This window comes from Capricornis sumatraensis, chromosome 1 (assembly GCF_032405125.1).
Source record: "Capricornis sumatraensis isolate serow.1 chromosome 1, serow.2, whole genome shotgun sequence".
In the NCBI taxonomy this organism is placed as follows: Eukaryota; Metazoa; Chordata; class Mammalia; order Artiodactyla; family Bovidae; genus Capricornis; species Capricornis sumatraensis.
The window spans coordinates 68,283,577-68,304,007 of NC_091069.1; the positions used below are offsets into that span (position 1 = coordinate 68,283,577).

Here is a 20,431-nt window from a genome sequence, read left to right on the forward strand (position 1 = left end):
GTGGTTTTCTTTTATTTATCCTACTAAGAGTTTCCTGAGCTTTAAACCTGTAAATTTGTATCTTTCATCAAACTTGAGAAATTTCAGATGTGATTTCTTCAAATATTTTTTTCTATCTCATTCTCACTTTTCTCTTTCTGGGATTGCCAGTATATATATTTAGGCCTTTTGATATTGTCCCATAGGTCCTGGAGGCTGTGTTCTTTTTTCCCCGCTTTTTGTTCTATAGGTTGGGCAGTTTCTTCTAATCCTTGTTCATATTCATTGACTGTTGCATTATCTTATTTGCATTATCTTATTTTTCAGTTCTAGAATTTCTGTTGGTTCTTTTTTATGTCCTTGAATACTAGCTGTTGAAAATCTTTTGTCTTTTAATCCAACATCTGAATCCGCTCAGGATCTGTCTCTATTCATTGTCTTTTCTTTCAAGAATGGGCCCCTATTTTCTGTTTTCTTGTAGGTTGTATCCTGGATGTTGTGAATGATACAGTGTAGGGTCTCTGGATTATATTATGTCCCTCCAGTCTTCTTAGGTTGACTTTTTAAAATTTTTTCCAGTTTTAAGCAGGAAGTTTTATTGGCTGAACTTTTATTGAGGATTCCTTTATGGGCAGGTTTATAAATACTCCTTTTCTTCTCTCCCAGCACTCCTAATACCTTTCATATGTAGTCTATGTGATATTAGACATCTGGATTATTGAGATTTACATATATTATTTATATGTAAATTATATAATTTCTAATGTTTACTGTACCTTGAATAAATGTTTATTGTACCTTGGCAAGCTTTGAATAGAATGTACTTATTTCTTTAAAAGCTAAATGAGTTTTTCACGTTTTTCGTTTTCATCTTTGTTGTTAGTAAATTAAAGCCTGAAGAATTTTATTTTTTTCTTTTTTAGGTGCTTTGTACTGTTACATTTGATTCATTAGAATCCAATTTTAAGTCAGACCGAATTATAACAGCTATAAAGTAAGTTATGTTTCCTGGTTATGATGTCACAATATATAATTCATGTGGCATATTACCATTATTTCTTAAAGCCTGTATCTCTATACCTAATTTTTCTGTTTACGTAATAGTGATTGCAAGGGTTTTTTTGTGCTATATTTGTCTCCTGATTTACTTATTCAAACATAGCATTTAATTCTCTAGCATGGGTACATTTAGTTTATTCTCTTATCTCTAGATCATTACTCTGGATAGATTTTTCTATTAATAATAAGCAAGAATCCCAGTTCCCAAAAAGAATCTGGAAGTTGTTAAATGAAAAAAACTTACCTATTTCTAAGGTACATTTGAACTTGTGTTTTAAATAATACTTGATTCTCCTCCTCTGTTCCAAAAAAGTCAGCAGTAAAATCATGTTGATCAATTTTACATGATCAGAATTACAGTCCTCACCAACATTTTTGCAGCAGAGTTCTGAACTCACAGCCTCAGATTTTTCTCAGTGCCTAACAGGGTTGCTTCCCTTTCCTTTATTAAGGGTCTCAAATGACCAGAGGACCACCTCCCATTTCCTGCTTCCCAACTGATGAAGATAATCCCCAGTACCTTCAAGATTGTTGTTGCTTAGTCACCATGTTGTGTCCAACTCTTTGGTGATCCCGTGAACTATAGCCCACTAGGCTCCTTTGTCCATGGGATTTCCCAGGCAAGAATATTGGAGTAGGTTGCTATTTCCTTCTCCAGGGCATTTTCTTGACCCAGGGATCAAACCCAAATGTCTTTGTGTCTCCTGTGTGGGCAGGAAGATTTTTTTTTTTAACCACTGAGCCACCAGGGATACCCATCTTCAAGACAGCATCACTAATTATTTTTCATGTACCTAACAAAAATAACAATGCAGCTGCATGTATAAGACTTGACTGTTCATCATAATGATGATTCTCTGTGGCAGGGGAGCTCTTAAATTTCTGTATTTTAAATTCCCACGTAGGCCAAAACTTGATTGCCCTTTTCTTCATGCTGACTCCTTTCTTCTAGGAGGCAACACAGCTTCATAAGTGTGTGTACTGGGTTTGGCCAGGGTACCTCTCTACATTCTAGTCCCAGGTCTCTAACCTCTGTAAGTGAGGTGGTACATATCACACATCTATGCTGGTCTTTTGACTTCTCACCTTATAAAGTGCAGGTACTTGGCTAATGATCCCTAGGCTCCTCTCTAGCCCCCTGAATCTATGATTGCTTTAGTCTTCTGGAGGTATCTTGTTTTCAGATTTCCTTCCAAAAGGCTGTAATTTATGGTTGTATAGATCCAGCCCTGGCTCAAGACTTTCTAAAGCCTCTGTACAGAGAGGTGCCTTTTGTAATCCCACTCAAAGAGAACACTGTTTGTGCCAAGAACCTGTGTACTGCCTGTCTTTTCCTCAGTTAAAAAAAATTTGGTTTCCTGCTTCCAAAAATTTTTTCTTCTCATCATTATTCCCAGTGTTGTACATTCAGTAACAGTTCTCTTTTCAATCTTTTCAAACCCTGAAAAAAATCTTTGCCTGTCAGATCCTCTGATTGTTCTCAGTTATATCATTTCAGTTACTGATTTTCATTTCATATGTTTGACTTAGAAGATCATAACTGAGATTTAAATGATATGTTTATAACATTTAGGATTCTCACTAGTTAATGCTTTAAAATGTGTCTATTGTCTTAGTATTTAAGTTTGGATATCTATATCAAATAAGTCTTTATTTGAAGCAAAATTGTTTTCTTAAATCTGTATAGAATTCCTTCAAAAGCCCTGACCCTGGTGGGGGGACACAACTGTCTCTGACATTCATCCTTCTAATTCTTCTGGTATTCAGTTTCAGACCAATTTTCCTTAATAACCAGTTGTTTTTTAAATTCCATCTTTTTTTATTGTTTATTGAATAAATTTATATCTGCATGGTGTCTTTAATATTATGCTTTTTGTTTGTAGTGGGATAAAAGATAAAAATTTCATGCTACACTATGAGGTAAGGTGAATTTTTCCCCAGTATTTTATTTTTAAAGATTTTTACAGTAGATAACCTGTATATCCACTACCTAGGTTCCTGCCATTAACATTTTACTATGCCAGTTTTATCATATATCTGTTAAGGTTTGGGCACTTATTTTAATGCTTGCAGAGGTATTTAGAGAGTAGAGAGACAAGTAATACCTTTCCAACCAACAACATCCTGTTCTGAGTCAATACATAAAGGCTAAAGTATAGTAGACAGTAGTGTATTAGTCAAAGAGTTGTAACTGTTCACACGTATGTCCAGCAAGTGGGGCTTTTCAAATACTTCAACTGGCAAATCACCATCTCCCTTTAGTTCATTTAAATGTTCATATTTTTACTCAGTTGATTAACAGCAAAAGAACTGAGGTATTTAATGTTAAATTATTTTATGTATGATATCAGTACATGTAATTGAGTTTTTGATTAGCTTTTCTAAGGGACTGAAAGGTTGTTGTTGAATTACAACACTGGGATTTTGGGCCCCCAGAGGAGAAGAATTTAATCCAGGGCCAAAGACGAGGCTTGATCGCTCAGAGCTTTTGTGTAATAAAGTTTTATTAAAGTATAAAGGAGATAGAGAAAGCTTCTGACATAGGCATCAGAAGGGGGCAGAAAGAGTACCCCCCTGTTAGTCTTCAGCTGGATGTTATATAGTCACAAGCAGCTGGTTAATGAAAGAAAGGAATGTCTCAGAACTCAGAATGACACCAGGCCCCTCACCCATAAGATGTATTTTGGGATAATCTTGGCACCAAATGGTTTATCTTGGGCCATAAAATGATTAACTTGAATCTTGAAGAAGGGCAGATCACCATACAAATAGTGTCATTTACATAGATTAGAGGAACAATATCGGAGTATAACATACTGGTTTATCAAGCAGGTTCTGAGCCCAAAAGGCAGAACCAACTTGAAGACAGAGTTTGGGGTAAATGCATAGTACATTAGCATAGCTTAAGATAAACATTTTTATAAGAAAAAGGCATTGGTTAACTTCAGGTGAAACCAGGTGTCATTATGGCAACACAGAATTTTAAGAGAAACCTCCTTTTAAATTTGTATAGAGAAGGAAAAAATATCGCTAGTTTGTTTCCTCCTGCCGCTTAAGAGAGATAAAAATGTCTGACACTTGCAGGTTATTTCTTCTGTTTGGAGACCCCTGGCCTTCCTGCCTGTTACCCTCTCAGGACCAGACGTGACACAGCCATACAACACTCTAATTTTAGTATTTGAAGCACACGATTTGGGAGACTAGTGTACAGCAGCAGGCCTTTTGAGTGGCTGCTGTTGGCTGCCCAGAATCCCAGCATCTCAATTTTGTTGAATCTGCTATAGCTAATAGAGAATCTTTCATGTAGAAAATACATGCTAGAGAATATCTAAACCTGGAGATTCTCACAGGTTTTAAATCCCTAGTATCCTGTTTGGGATATATACAGATGCTAGAGAAGCCAGAGAGGAATTATAATTGATAAGGTAAATCTTAGATCAAGAACTGAAGAGCACATGGCAATCTTTAAAAAAAATCTTTTATAAAGTCTTTAAAAAGGGCACCTGCAAAATATGCAGCTTTAGCTGATAATTGGGAAAATAGGTGAAGGCAGAGGCAGGAGAAAGATACAGGCTGTATTGCTATTTTATTTCATTTTTTAAAAAAATCTTTTTATCATAAAATACAGATACTAAAATCAATATAAAACAAAGGATGACTTAATGAGTTTTCATCAGACAGACATCCTTGTAACTACCACCAAAGTCATAGAATAGAACGTATCCAGTCAGTCCTTCCATGTTTTTCATCCCAGTCTTAAAAACCTTCTTTCCCTAAAAGTAACTACTCTTCTAAGTTTTATATTAATAGTAATCACACCCTTGGGTTTCTGTCACACATCCCTAGATACAACAGTGTAGTCTTGTCCATATTTTTTTTTAATTTTATATTCTTTAAGTCTCTTTTAATTTATAGGTCTCTCCTCCATCATATTCTTTTCTTTACAGTCTTTCTGTTGAACTCCCAGAGCCATCTGACCTATAGTATTCCCCACAGCCTGGGTTCTAATTGCACTCATGGTACAGTTCAATGGTCTATCTCCTGCAAATTGACCACTAGATCTAGAGACTTTATCAGATTCATGTTCCATCTCTCTCTTTAAAAATATTTAGTTAAAGTAAGTGGAATTCCAGATTTTTACAGGAAATTTTTGTTTTTTAAACAACTACATCTAGTTTACATTCTTTTAAGACAGTATATCAGTCAAATAAAATAGTTTGCAACTCTTGGCTAAAGTAATACCCTTATTGGAAAAGATGTTTCCTTGATGTGCATTTTTTTAAAATGTATATTTCTTGTATTATAAAAATATAGTATTTTGTTATTGTTAACAATTTAAATATTATAGAAGTTTGAGTTGTAAATCCTCATAACCATCCATTTCCTACCCCAGGTCATATAAACACTAGAAATAGCTACTTTTAGCAGTTTGGTATATGTCTTAGAGGTCCAGACATTTTCTGTGTGTATGAATGTACTTTTTTCTTTTTTTTTTTTAAACAAATATGGGATTCTATTTATATTTGTAACTTATTTATATATATGGGATATCTTTCCATGTCAATTGTATATGTACGTGCTTTTTTGTTTGTTTGTTTAAGTTTCCTCCCTATGCAACTAATGAAATTGGCAAAGTCACTGGTATAAATAGAAGAGAACTTGGGCATGGTAAGTACCAATCTTGGTATGTACATGATTTTATTAAAGAGACTTAGCATTTTTTTTCTCATTATTTTCTGTTTTAATTTAGGTGCTCTTGCTGAGAGAGCTCTGTATCCCGTTATTCCTAAAGATTTTCCTTTCACCATAAGAGTCACATCGGAAGTACTAGAGTCAAATGGTATGGTTTTGAAACATTTTTCCTAATGAAAAAGAATGGACTCCCTGTTATAGTTTTAGCTTTTCATAAGTAATGTTTCATTACATTTATTACTGTAGTACCCAAAACCACTGCAAGAGAAAAATATGTTTAATCATATACTTGTCTGAATCTCTGTTCTTACCTAATGTTTTTGAAAACAATATAATATAAAAAAATGTTTATCTTTGTGTCTCTTTTACAGTAGATCAAGTTTTGGTTATTTGTTTCCTTATTTTTATAAACAAACAATAGAGCAAGGCCAGCTTGGAAAGAAGAAGGGGGGCGGGGAATATAGTGAACTGTTAAGCAGGGGACACTTGTCATGTATCACAGATATAAGAAGATATCACAGAGAGAGGCTGGGTTTAAAAAGTCAAATTTATTTTTTTATTTTTTCAAGAGAAATTATCTTTTTTTTTTTTTTTTTTTTTTTGCCATGCCATGCAGCTTGTGGGATTTTAGTTCTTTTAGATCCCCAGCCAGGGATTTAACCTAGGCCTTGGCAGTGACAGCACAGAGTCCTAACCACTGAACTGCCAGGAAATTTCCAAAAGTCAACTTTAAATTGAAACTCGGTCCGCAGGTCAAGGAACGGTGGCATAATCATTAAAGGCAGAAAGGGCACAGGATTCTCAAACATGTAGCCTACCTATATCAAATGGTTATAGATATTTTGTAAAAAATACCAAAGTTCAAAATTTAAAAAAGGACATTGAGTTCTTTACTGGGTGTGATTGAGCTATAGCTTATGGCCCAGCGAGAGAGCTAGAGCCCTGTATTTTTAACTGCCTCCTAGTTAAGCAACAAAAGAGGCATGCTGGTTTTTCTGGTAGTTTCTTAGAAGCAGAATCTCTAGTACTGCTGTCCAATAGAACTTTCTGTGGTGACAGAAATTCTCTATCTCTGTGCTGTGCTAAATTCAGCTAAGGGACTGAATTTATTTCAGATAATTTAAATTTAGCCACACGTTGCTAATGGCTGTCACATTGTCTGTGCAGCTCTCTGTAGTCTGTGGTTTAGGAGAGCTTGCCTTAAGTGCTTTTAAAAAGAAGGAAAGAATACTGAATATTTAAATTATAAATGAGTAATTGTAAGGAAATAACTAACTAGCAATTTTCTACATTTAACAAAAATCAGTATTAAAGCAAGTATTTTCCTTTATTTTTATAGGGTCATCTTCTATGGCATCCGCATGTGGTGGAAGTTTAGCCTTAATGGATGCAGGTAAAAGAATTATGTCTCAAAACTACCAAAGCTTATTTATATAATATAGAATTAATCAGTAATAAAATATAGGATTTTTAAAAACTGTATTTTAGCAAGACTTTGAAGAAGTCAGATTACAGATTACCAAACCAGGCCGGAAGGAAGATAGTTAAAAAGCACAGTTTCAACTACAGATATCTGCTGAAATTCTTATTCTTGGCTAAAAGTAATAAATTGAAATTATTTATTTGGTGACCCCTTAGGTTTCTGAGAGCTCTGCAATTGATACCATTCCCTAAGTAAGGTTGGCTTAGCAAGCAGCAGTATTAGGACCCATAAAGGAAAATAATTTATGTAATCTTTCAGTTGTTTTAAGCAAACCCTGGGAAGAACACCACTCATAGAAGAGTACACAGAACTTTAGGAAGGAAGACTGCAAGTGGTTCAGTATAATCTCTGGATCTGAAACACCAAAAAGGAAAGAGGCAGCATGTTAAGAGACTCTGAAAACAGTATCTGCCAATTACCAGTGATGCTATTTAAGAAGAAAGAGAAGAGGAACCTAAAGACACTCAGAGTTCCCTATAAGTTCTCACATTTACCGTACAGAAAAGGAGAAAGATAGAAAGGATGATATAATGAAGAATGAAATGAAAGAATGGTGTAAGTGTATAATGTGTGTTCACTCACTCAGTCATGTCTGACTCTGCAACTCCATGAATCATATGTAGCCCACAGGCTCCTCTGTCCATGGAATTTTCCCAGCAAGAATACTGGAGTGGGTTGCCACTGCCTTCTCCAGGGGATTTTCCCGACCCAGGGATTGAACCCACATCTCCTGCATTAGCAGGCGGATTCTTTACCACAGAGCCACCATGATACCATTATCTAAAAAGCTTAAAACAAGGCAAAGCAAAAAAAGCTAAAGGCAATTAAAGGCACTTTTCTAGTTCTGTTCAGTGGAAGGAAAACAACCTGATATTTAAGGCAGCTGGTTAAAATACCGTTTCTATTTTCACCTTCATATATTAATTCAACAAATCTTTATTATATGCTAACTCTGTGCCAAGCACTGATCTAAACTCCTGGGACTTGGTGGTGAACAAAACAAAGTTTCTGTCTCATGCAGCTTGCATTTATCACTCTTACAATCTCATATTGGAAAATATAGAAGAAATCCTGAAAAAGGTGAACTGAAAGATAAAAGATCACAAGAGGGTCTTTATCTGCTCTAAATGAATTCAGATCTTCAGGTCTAGACAAAAATTCATCCTAAGTAATGAGAATTTCAGGATAACATAACTGAACCAGTTTGGCAGTATTGGAGAAATCATGGAGGTTAGTATACCAAAGAAACAAAGAATTCTTACTTTCAAAAGATATATGTATTTCCTGTAAAGTGTAATAACCCAGTGAACTTGACAGTGACCCTAGTGTATAAGTATTTTAACAAGGAGGTAGAAGAGAGTCACTCCAAGCCATACCATAGAGCAAAGGGAGGATGGGGCTTGTATAGTATATCTACAGCTCAGCTTAGCAGTTTGTGACCTTGGCAGAAAAGGATGCAGAAATTGATAAGGGGTGATAAGTATACTGTGTATAACTAGTTGAAGGGTGAGCAGCCAGGACTAGATTATCTGATCAGTAGGTTGGAGAGAGTTCTGAATTGGAGCTTCAAGATGCTCCATCCTAAACCTTGTCCTTAAAAACTGACTAAAAATGTTACTGAATTGACTAAGAATACTGGTCTGCCAATAAAAAAGATACTGATAACAAGCAGTATGTGAATAATGTGTTAAATGACAGTTTTGATCTCTTAAAAAAAAATGTTAACATTAAAAAATAAGGAGCCAAATAGAAAAAGAAGTTGACAAGAATGAATGTCAGATTCTGTGGGAAGAGCCAACAAATAGTATTCAATTCAAATAACATGAGTGCTTGCAATGTCTTACATCAGACACTATCTATGCTACAGGGATACCCAGTTTTTTAAGTTTACAGGAACAAAGACATAAAGATACTAACACATCAAAGAGATAACACAAATATGTACAAGGCACAAATATGTACAATACAGATGAAGAACTGGTTGAACATAATTGGCTTCATAGAGACAGCTACATTTCATTTGAATTTAAAGGTTGAGTGGTTGTTGACCAGGCATATTAGCAATAAGGCCCGTATTTCCTGTGAAAGGAGCATGTGCAAAGTTATGAAACAGTACAGTGTGTTTCTGAAATATATTTGAAAGGTGTGATGATGTAATACACTGGGACCTTATTTCAAAGATCATTATTATACTAAGGAGTTTGAAATTTTCCCAACTCACTATTCCATGAAAAAGAGTACCACAGGATGTTATTATATATATACTATGAAAAAAAAAAATGTTTACACGGGATTAAACAAGTTTGTTAATATGGTTTAAATAAACTTAAATAGGTTAATGTGAATATTGAATCTCTAGGAACAGGATATTTCCCAAACTTTTTGACCACAGAACTTACATAAAAAGTTCCTGAAAGCAAGTAATGGGGAACTTGAAGGATTTTATAGAGAAAAGTAGCATGATGTGAACATGCTGTTCTTTTGGGAGTAGTTATTCCTAGCTTACATGATAGACCTAGGTGATGACGTGGGAGAGAATAGGAGCTGGGGTAGGGGTAGGGGAGCTAAAAATCTGAAAACTGGACAGGGAAACTCTTGCCAGGGGAAAAAATAGTGTGAATTGGACTAAAGAAGTAGCAATGGATATTTCAGTATTCGGAGGAAAGGACAAATTTTCTACAAAAAAATATTTAGAGGACGTACTTCTAATTAGATTTTTGTGACTTGATTAAGATGAAGGAAATGAGGAAAGAAGTGTTGATTCTAGCATGTCATTGCTTTCAGTCAAGACAGGGAATGCAGGAGAAAAAGGGATTTATCGAGGGTGATTAAATTTTGAAATTTAAAATTTTATATTTATTTACATATTTAAGATGCATTAGGGACATTTGGTGATGGACAGGGAGGCCTGGCGTGCTGCAGTTCATGGGGTCGCAAAGAATCGGACACAACTGAGCGACTGAACTGAACTGAACTGAGGGACATTTAGCTGGAGATATCCAGCAGGCAGATGGGTTGTACAGATCTAGGTTTACCAGAGAGAACTAGGTAGGAGGGATAGATTTTTAAGTCATCAACATTATAGGTGATAGTTAAAACTGTGGGCGTAAAGAATATGAAATGAGGTCTCTACCACATTCCTTTATGCCAAGTAAATTTCAAGTGATCAAAACTTTAAACTTCCTTTTAAAAAATTAAACAAGATTTTATGAAACTCTTGGACAGAAAAAAATAAAGCATTTCTAGGGAATTCCCTGGAGAAGGCAGTGGCAACCCACTCCAGTACTCTTGCCTGGAAAATCCCATGGACGGAGGAGCCTGGTAGGCTGTAGTCCATGGGGTCGCGAAGAGTCAGACATGAGCGACTTTACTTTCATTTTTCACTTTCATGCATTGGAGAAGGAAATGGCAACCCACTCCAGTGTTCTTGCCTGGAGAATCCCAGGGACGGGGGAGCCTGGTGGGCTGCCGTCTATGGGGTCGCACGGAGTCGGACACGACTGAAGCGACTTAGCAGCAGCAGCAGGGAATTCCCTGGCCATCCAGTGGTTAGCACTCAGTGCTTTCACTACTGTGGCCTGGCTTCAACCCCTGGTTGGGGAACTAAGATCCCACAAGCCATGCAGTACAGCCAAAATATTTTTTTAATAAGCAAAATCATAGTTCCTTTCTAAGCAAAATCCAGGAACTATGATTACATAGAAAATCCTATACAAGAAAAAACACAAGAAAATCAACAGACTAGAAAATAGTATTTTATCGTGTATTTCATATTTATATTTTATTTATTGTAACAGTCTACATATTTAACAAAGGTCAGTCCATATTAAAAACTCTTATAAATCAATAACAATAAGACTAACAACCATGTAAGAAAAAGGCTGAAGGCCATGAAGAGCCAGTTCACCGATGAAGAAATATAAATGATTTAAAAACATTTTTAAAAAGTTCAACTTCAATCATAAAAACAGAAATCAAGTTAAAAAGAGTAAGTTACCATCTTTATCATCCAGATGCCAAAGGTCAAAAGATTTAACAAAGATTAACAAGACTGTAGAATAGCAAGGAGCATCATATACTGCTGGTAAAAGTATAAAATACTACACATTGTGGAAGACAGTTTGACATTATAAGAAATGTAAATCCACACCCGCTTCAACTCAGTAACCCCACTTCTACTGTGTAGTTTATAAACACATCCAGGGAGTATTCTGCAGCTATTCAAAAGAATAAGATAAAGAAAAGATTAGACTCACATTTAGATTTCCTGGGTATAAGTTTTGGGAGGATACACAAAATCTAATGGTGGTCATGGGGAAGTGGACTGAAGAACTCAGGCTGAAAAGATTTATCAAATACATGATTATTTTTCAAAAAGAAGGCTCCAAAAGCAAAGCACAAAGAAATAGATTACTTTCAAAGTTAAGTTTGCCATTATTAGAGAAGTTTTTGTTGAGAACAAAGAATTATGTTAAAGGACTTTTATTATATATTTAAGAAGAAATGAGGCAGGCCGATGATTTATTAAGGCTTCCATTGCAGCTCAGCTGGTAAAGGATCTGCCTGCAATGTGGGAGACCTGGGTTCAATCCCTGGGTTGGGAAGATCCCCTGGAGAAGGGAAAGACTACCCACTTCAGTATTTTGGCCTGGAGAATTCCATGAACTATATAGTCCATAGGGTCGCAAAGAGTCGGACACGACTGAGCGACTTTCACTTTGACTTCCTCTAACTTAGTTTTGATAATTGTCAATATAGAACACCATCCAGTTATATTAAAATAAATGTCAGCAGAACGATGAATAACCTATGTTCGGCTGATATGTATACATTGTACACAACAAGTTCTTTTTCTCAATTATAGGAGTTCCAATTTCATCTGCTGTGGCAGGTGTGGCAATAGGATTGGTCACCAAAAACAATCCTGACAAAGGTGAAATAGAAGACTATCGTTTGCTGACAGATATTCTGGCAAGTATATTCACCTCTTCAAATGTTTAGTGGTGAAGATTACACACACTTTGTAAACAGTGCTTAGAAGAATGCTAGTGCTGGAAAAATAGAAGTCTCTGTTCTTATCTTTCCTCCTTCATATCTGCCTTGTATTTTATAGGATGAGAGTTAAAAACAAATATTACAGTATAAATATTCACATTGGCTCACTTTAGGATGATTACAAATTAGTCCTTATGCATTTATGGGACATTATCTAAAAGTAAACTGATTTTCTAATGAAATATATGTAACTTAAAACTCCATATTTTTTTTGTATATAATACATGAGTTTTTTATTTTATTAATATGTGAAATATGTATGTTCTAAAGGACATAGTTTACTTATAAAGCTATTTTAAAAAATTCCTCTATACTGACTATGGGTGAATTTCACTTTTGTTTAAAACTATTACTATATCATAATTTTTAAAATTGTTTAAGGGGATTGAAGATTACCATGGTGACATGGATTTCAAAATAGCTGGCACTTCTAAAGGAATAACTGCATTGCAGGTATTTTAGAACCTATTTTATTTTTAAACACTTAAATTATATCATAAATCAATATTTATATAATTTTTTGGCTTTTCCATATTAGGCTGACATCAAATTACCTGGAATACCAATAAAAATTGTAATGGAGGCCATTCAGCAAGCCTCAGGTATGCCAAGCCAGTATGCCTGATTCTTCTTTCATCACTGTTTATGTGTTAAATGTGAATTATATTTCCCATTAGGCTTATTATTTAAAATAGGCTTATTCTAAAATACTGCTTTAGAAAATGAAATTTAATGTAATAACCTATATCAAGAAGTATTAAGTTTCTAGGTACATGACTATCACCAAAGTGGATGACCAGTGAAAATTCAATTTTTACAAACTGACTCCTCAAGATAGGATTTATGGAGAGGGGAATACAAGTAGAATTTTTAAGGTAATTGAGATGCAAAGAACTTTGATTATTATGTTTTTATTTCTTCTAGTGGCAAAAAAGGAGATATTACAGATAATGAACAAAACTATTTCAAAACCTCGAGCATCTAGAAAAGAAAATGGACCTGTTGTAGGTAATACATTAAAATTATTGATTTGATGATAAGGTAAACATTATATGGAAGTACACTGCTATTTAAAAACTTTTTAAAAATCTATACACAAAACAATTTAAATGCTTTTATAGTTAAAATACTTTAAACTTGAGGGGATAATCTGAAACATAAGAACTTTCTTAGTCATGTAGTAAACTGTTTTTCTGTTTCATACTAAAATATTTGTACAAGCGTCTTAGCCAAGACTTGACTGAACAGTACATTTTTAGGTTCATACATACATATATATATATAAATGAATATGAATTATTTCTATTTTTGTCTATGCTACATTTCAGAAACTGTTCAGGTTCCGTTATCAAAACGAGCAAAATTTGTTGGACCGGGTGGATATCATTTAAAAAAACTTCAGGCTGAAACAGGTAAGAGTTGTATGAAGTTTGGGATTTTTTTATTTAGGTCATGTAAGTTTGCCATTACATCTCTACTGTTTCTCTCCAAAAATACGTTTGAGAAATGAGAAATATAACATTGACATTTCAATGAGATGAGAAAAGAATGTAACATTGTCATTTCAATGAGATGAGAAAAGGATGTAACATTGACATGAGTAAATGATCATCTTTAATTATATTCAAGAAGGGTGACTTAGAAATAATCCTTTTTGCTTTAACATTTTAAAATCAGGCATTTAGAAAAACTACTTTTTCACATTAGAAGAGTTTTCTTTACTTTTTCTTATTATGAGTTCTATTTTTTACTTAGTCTTATTTATTTAGACTCTTATTTTCTTTAGAGAATGTGTAGAAGTAGTATGCTTTAATTTGCTTTTTTTTTTCTGGAATCAATCTTTGGGATACCTAGTCACTTACCAGCTTTGAGGTTCTAGAAGGAGCATAAGAAGTCAAATAACCTCAGGCAGTTCCCAAGATTGAGAAATGACATGGTTTCATCCCTCATTCATCCGATGACCACTCTAAAAAGAGGGAAAAACAAGAAACGGTGAGGAAAGTGTTCTATAGTTTCTTCTAATTAAAAGCATAGAACCAAAATTAGAACTTAATGTTTTCTCCCACTAAGAAAGTAGGGAAACTGGTTCACTATTGTATCCCCAGGGCCTAGCGCAGTGTTGGATACGTAGCAGGTGTGCCATGTGTATTTGTTGATGAACGAATCCCTTCGTGATTCCTTGTGATTAAACAGACAACCCTGCCCAGCTACTTCCAGGTCACCCCCTGCTCTCAAATTTACTTTTAAGGCTTTTCTCCACTGGAATGATCAAGTTAACTTCAATATGTAAAATTATCTTTTTAAAAGGAGTCACTATTAGCCAGGTAGATGAAGAAACATTTTCTATCTTTGCACCAACACCTAGTGCCATGCATGAAGCAAAAGACTTCATTACTGATATCTGCAAAGATGATGTAAGTATTGAGCTTTTGATAGTTTTCTTTCCTACCTTTTGTTACTGTTTTCTTTATGAATCTTATGGTTTATTTTGTACTTACAGCAAGAGCAGCAGTTAGAATTTGGAGCAGTGTACACTGCCACAATAACTGAAATCAGGTAATATCAACTAAAATACTATGCTACTTTTTGTAAGATTTTATATTATAACCTCATATTAACTTCACATTTGCATTATTTATTTTGAAAGTATAAGGTTTTTAGATTAGTGTCAATTACCATATAATCATTATTCTTAAGATAAAATTTATTTTCTATACCAGTTTGTAGATTTTCATGAACATGGTTCTGTGATGATTATTATACTAATAGATTTTTCTGACTGAATTGTTTTCTAACCACATTTCCCACCATTTTAACCTTCCAATAAACATATTTCCTTTCTCTTTGTACTTTTTTTTTTTTTTGGTAGTTTCTTGTTGACTTGTTTTAAAGATAGTATTAAATGCCTAAGTATTACAATTTTTTTAATGCCAGTTTCAACTTCATTTTTTGAAAGTAGCTAAAAAGACTGAATTTTCTCAATCAGAAAATTACCTTTTGGGGACTTCCCTTGTGGTCCAGTGGTTAAGACTGCAGGCTTTCACTGCAAGGGGTGTGGGTTTGATCACTGGTCAGGGAACTATGATCCCACATCCCCTCCCTCCCGCCTTCCCACCAGAAGAAAGAAAATTCACTTAAGAAAACAAAGAAAGAAATTATCAGATGTAACATAAATGTTCAGAACTAATTGAAATGAATCATAAAAGACAATGGAATAGTTTGTTTAATATCACAGGTGAAAACTAAGAAATGGGCTGGCTTATTTTAGTAGGTTAGAGGAAAAAAGATATTTTTTTAATAAAATAAGTACCCGATTTTCTCTAACCCACTTCCTTAAATCAGCCTTCCCTGACAGCTCTGTTGGTAAAGAATCTGCCTGCAATGCAGAAGACCCCAGTTCAATTCCTGGGCCGGAAAGATCCACTAGAGAAGGCATAGGCTACCTACTCCAGTATTCTTGGGCTTCCCTTGTGGTTCAGCTGGTAAAGAATCCGCCTGCAATGTGGGAGACCTGGGCTTGATCCCTGGGTTGGGAAGATCCCCTCGAGAAGGGAAAGGCTACTCCAGTATTCTGGCCTGGAGAATTCCATGGACTATGTAGTCCATGAGGTTGCAAAAAGTCAGACATGACAGCAATTTTCACTCACTTCACTTCACTTCCTTAAATCACTATTTAACAGGTTGATCATTCTACACTTACTTTAAAATATTTAATGCCATTTCAAAAGTTTTTGGAAAATATTATGAAAAGAAATATAAAAGAATGTATATTCCAAAAGCTTTTCCCTACCTGTTTTTCCTTTATCTTCTCTCTGTCCTTTGATCTGTCAGTATTTAAATACAAGGTATATTTTCCATTGGAAAAATAAGTATCCCACTTAGATAATCATACTTTTTATGGTTATAAAAAACATGCACTGGAGAGTGGTTTTTATGTGTTTTTTTACTTTGTTCTCCGGTGAAAACATAACCACAGTTTAATTATCTGTAGATAATAAGGTTCCTTATTATTCTAATCAGGCTTATTTCCTTACTATAGAGACACTGGAGTAATGGTTAAACTCTATCCAAATATGACTGCAGTACTGCTTCACAACACACAACTTGATCAACGAAAGGTAAAAACAAGAAAGGCATTCGATTAACTGCCTTAAAATAACCATAGTGAAATTACCTAGGTTGATAAAGACTATACACGTTGTCCACTACTAGACTAAATACAAAGAAAAAACAAAAAAGACAGAAATACTGCTTGACAAAAGGGTTTACTCTGTTTACCAGATAATGTTTCTCCTTCAGTGATGGAGTAGAAACATTCTTGAATGTTTTGAGGTGGAACAGTTCTAGAGTTAACACATAGCAATTTCTAAAAATATCTGGCTATAGCCCTGTTTTCCCAATTTTCCTGACTAGCCAGTCATGGAAAGATAATTCTTAAGATGTCCTTAATCTTTATTATAGTCTATATTTGGAAGACTTAAGAATATGAAACCATTCGAGAATACTATGGGGCAGAGAAATAGGTGTTTTACCAAATATTAAAATATTATATAAAGCAATACAGGATCAAACAATGGATTACTGGCCCAGAAATGGACAACAAAAATCAGAAATAAACCCAGTTATGTGCATAGAATATAATACATACTAAAAGTTGCATTTTTAGTTGAGAAACCAAGATTATTCAACAAATCATATTGGAATAGCCTGTATTCATAAAACTGGATCTTTCCTCTTTTTATACCAAAGTCCTATTTGGTTCAAGGAGTTAAATGTAAAAAAGAAAAAAAAAATTTAAGGCAGTGAGGGCAGAAAAAGAAAATCTGGACATCAGGAAGGGTAAGGGTTGAGGCAAGACACTAAATGAAAATATAGATATTAATCTTGGAACTGGAAAAATCTTTTTCAGCATGATATCATAGCCAAAAATGTAAATAAAGTGATAACATTTGACCCCGTCACTTTTTAAAATTATGACAAAATTATAGTAAGTTTGAAAGACAAGCAGCAATTTAGGGGAAAAAATACTTTAACATATGACAGAGGCTTCATATACAAGCAGCAATTTAGGGGAAAAAATACTTTAACATATGACAGAGGCTTCATATACTGGTATATACTTCATATACCAGTAAGAAAGATGAGTATCAATAGGAAAAATGAGCAAAGAACATGGAAAAATTGTTTTTTAAGCTGACCAAGATATTCAGTATCAATAGCAATTTTTTTTAATGCAGTAAAGCCAAGTTCCCATTTTTCAGCTTTTCAGATAGTTGAAAATTCCCAGTGTGCATCAGAGTGTAGAGATAAAAATGGACATACAGAAATGTGAATTGGGGCAAACTTTTTGGAGAGTGTCTAGTAAAGGTACAGGTACCTTTGGTATAAGTCCCATCACATGTAGGACATTGTTCTGAGAAGATGAAGACATGAATATATAATCATTATAAGACTGCGATTTATTTTTTCTCAGCATTTTGAAGATTTTTAAACCTACAGAAAAGTTGAAAAAGTAATAGACCAAATACTCATATACCTTTCCCTAGATTCATTGATTAAACCAATAAAGCTATTTTCCACTTTGAAAAAAATGTGTACTACCATGGATAACAGGTAGTTATGCATGACAACTAATAGATTAACATGTTGTCTTTCAGATTAAACATCCCAGTGCTTTAGGATTAGAAGTTGGCCAAGAAATTCAGGTACTTGTATTCATCCTTTTAGCCTTAAAGTTGTAAATTATACTTTGTTTCAATTATTTGTTTAATCAAATAAGCTGCAAGACTCAAATCTACATTTGTGGTTTATATTATTTATATGCTGTCTTCTTTTTTAACTTCTTCCTTAAAAAAGACTCATTAGGGATTTAGATACAGTTCTTACCCTTAAAGAGCTTACAGGTTAGTTAGGACAACAGACCCCCTTTAAAGCTTTTAAAAATACATGAGCAACTCAGCAATGGATATGTATAATCAGTGATTCAGAGACAGGACATGAGGAACATGATAGGTAACTTTGAGAGTTAAGACTTGAACTGCTTTGGTATATACTGGTTGAGGCTGAAAGTTTTTGAGTTTGATGAAATCGATGATGTCAGTTCTGGAATTTTGATAACCAAATTGACCTTTGTAATAGTCCTTATGAATAGATGAAAGAAGTGGTTGCCAGTCTGGTGTTTTGCTTTTGTTTTTTTTGGCTACACTACATTCTGTTCCAGTAGTACCTAATACCTATGACCTGAGTAAAAACTAAGACATAGGTTTATTCCCAATCTGTCATTCCATTATTCACAAAGCCTCCAGGGAAAGGTAAGAACTACAACATAATCTCTCTGTATAAGACTTTTTTTTTTTTACATCAGAAGGGACTTAAAAGTTAGTACATCCCCCTCTGACTTTCAGTGTCTAAGGTCAAGCCAAATAACCTTCAACATGATAGATGGTCCTTTGAGTGTTAGTCTGAGTGACCCAAGCATAATCCTATATAGAGTGTAGCACAGTTAGGGTCAAGAAGCTCTTGTCTAGATTCATTCACCATAGTTTTTAATGTTCTTCCATAATAGGGACAAACAAAAAGGCACAGATAAGTCTAAAAGAAGATTAAAATCACTCCTTAACCAAGTATTTATTAGCATATACCTCCAATTAGCACTGAGGTATGCTTTCAGTGAACAAGTAAAAACCTTAATCATTGCCTTTTTAGACCAAGTATCTTTTAATTGGGTATCAGTCAGTGTGCTATAACTTTTAAAGTATGTTGTTGTTCAGTCACTCAGTCATGTCCAACTCTTTGCAACCCCATGGACTGAAGCACACCAGTATATTTAAAGTATACTTGTTTCTTTAACACAGGTGAAATACTTTGGACGTGATCCAGCTGATGGAAGAATGAGGCTTTCTCGTAAAGTGCTCCAGTCTCCAGCTACAACTGTTGTCAAAACTTTAAATGACAGAAGTAGTATTGTAATGGGAGAATCTGTTTCACAGTCATCATCTAATTCTTCCCCGTGATTTTTTTTTTAAGAATTCTAGAGTGATATTCTATAGAGCAAAATTTCAGTAGCATCTTCTAACGTGTAGATGTATATATAATATAAATACAGTCTAATGATTTGTATGAAAATGCTTACTTTAGGTGTTCCATTTTTTAAATTCCGAGTTACTTGTATTATTATTTACATTATAAATCAATACATATTATTAAATCATTTATACATGTAAGACTCCCAATTGCTAATAATTTGGAAAAATAAAACTAGTTCTTAACCTCTAGAGACCAATGGAGAAGGAAATGGCATCCCACTCCAGTATTCTTGCTTAGAGAATCCTGTGGACAGAGGAGCCTGGTGGGCTGCTGTCCATAGGGTCGCACAGAGTCAGACACAACGGAAGCCACTTAGCATGCATGCCTTGAAGAAAATGGCAACCCACTCCAGTATTCTTGCCTGGAGAATCCCAGGGACGGAGGAGCCTGGTGGGTTGCCGTCTATGGGGTCCCACAGAGTCAGACACGACTAAAGCGACTTAGCTGTAGCAGCATCAGTGCCACAAACTGAAAATATAGGTCACTAACTACAAACCACTAAAGGGTTCCATTTCCACTTAAACCAAGGTCATATACTTTATGTCTGAACTTTTTTTTATTTTTTGTCTTCATTCATATCTTGGTAGTTTTCCCTGCTTTCCAATAAAATTTTTCTGTGAGGGCTATTATATGCTAAGATCTCTAATTTATAATAACTCAAACTGACTCCCTATCTTTGGTAGTAATGCAGTATAGGTACTCACAAGACTTGTTCCTTTATAATCTTTGTTACTAACACTTCCCTGCCCATAAATCACAGATTTTTTTTAATACAAATTTTTTTTCTTCTCATATCTTGAATTTCTGGATCTAACATCATTATCTTTCTTACTTCAGTTCAGCCAAGCATAGCATTCATTTATTCAATACTTACTATGTGCCAAGTTCTAGAATGTGTACAGGAGGTATATCAGTAAACAAAACAAAGTTCCAATGCTCACATTCTAGTGGATGGAAACAATAACTAAATAAGTCAGATAGTGGTAGGTTCTTTAAAGAAAAACTGGGTAAGGTGATAGAGTGATTTTTTTTTAATTAAAAAAAAAAAAGGTACTATTGTAGATAAAATGATCCAGA

General features: G+C 34.5%; 1 protein-coding gene across 2 annotated transcripts in view; it reads left to right on the forward strand.

Moving 5' to 3' along the window:
* The window catches only part of PNPT1 (polyribonucleotide nucleotidyltransferase 1), a 40,874-nt gene extending 21,124 nt beyond the window's left edge, over window positions 1–19,750 (forward strand). For both annotated transcript variants that reach the window (XM_068975685.1, XM_068975764.1), the window contains exons 14-28: window positions 903–973; window positions 2,922–2,958; window positions 5,640–5,706; window positions 5,789–5,878; window positions 7,070–7,123; window positions 12,078–12,184; window positions 12,650–12,721; window positions 12,807–12,870; window positions 13,193–13,276; window positions 13,597–13,680; window positions 14,576–14,682; window positions 14,769–14,824; window positions 16,308–16,386; window positions 17,926–17,973; window positions 19,123–19,750. In XM_068975685.1, coding sequence (XP_068831786.1) covers window positions 903–973; window positions 2,922–2,958; window positions 5,640–5,706; window positions 5,789–5,878; window positions 7,070–7,123; window positions 12,078–12,184; window positions 12,650–12,721; window positions 12,807–12,870; window positions 13,193–13,276; window positions 13,597–13,680; window positions 14,576–14,682; window positions 14,769–14,824; window positions 16,308–16,386; window positions 17,926–17,973; window positions 19,123–19,281 — 1,179 coding nt within the window. In that variant the 3' untranslated portion in view covers window positions 19,282–19,750. The remainder of the gene's footprint in view (window positions 1–902; window positions 974–2,921; window positions 2,959–5,639; window positions 5,707–5,788; window positions 5,879–7,069; window positions 7,124–12,077; window positions 12,185–12,649; window positions 12,722–12,806; window positions 12,871–13,192; window positions 13,277–13,596; window positions 13,681–14,575; window positions 14,683–14,768; window positions 14,825–16,307; window positions 16,387–17,925; window positions 17,974–19,122) is intronic.
* The last annotated feature ends 681 nt before the right edge of the window (window positions 19,751–20,431 follow it).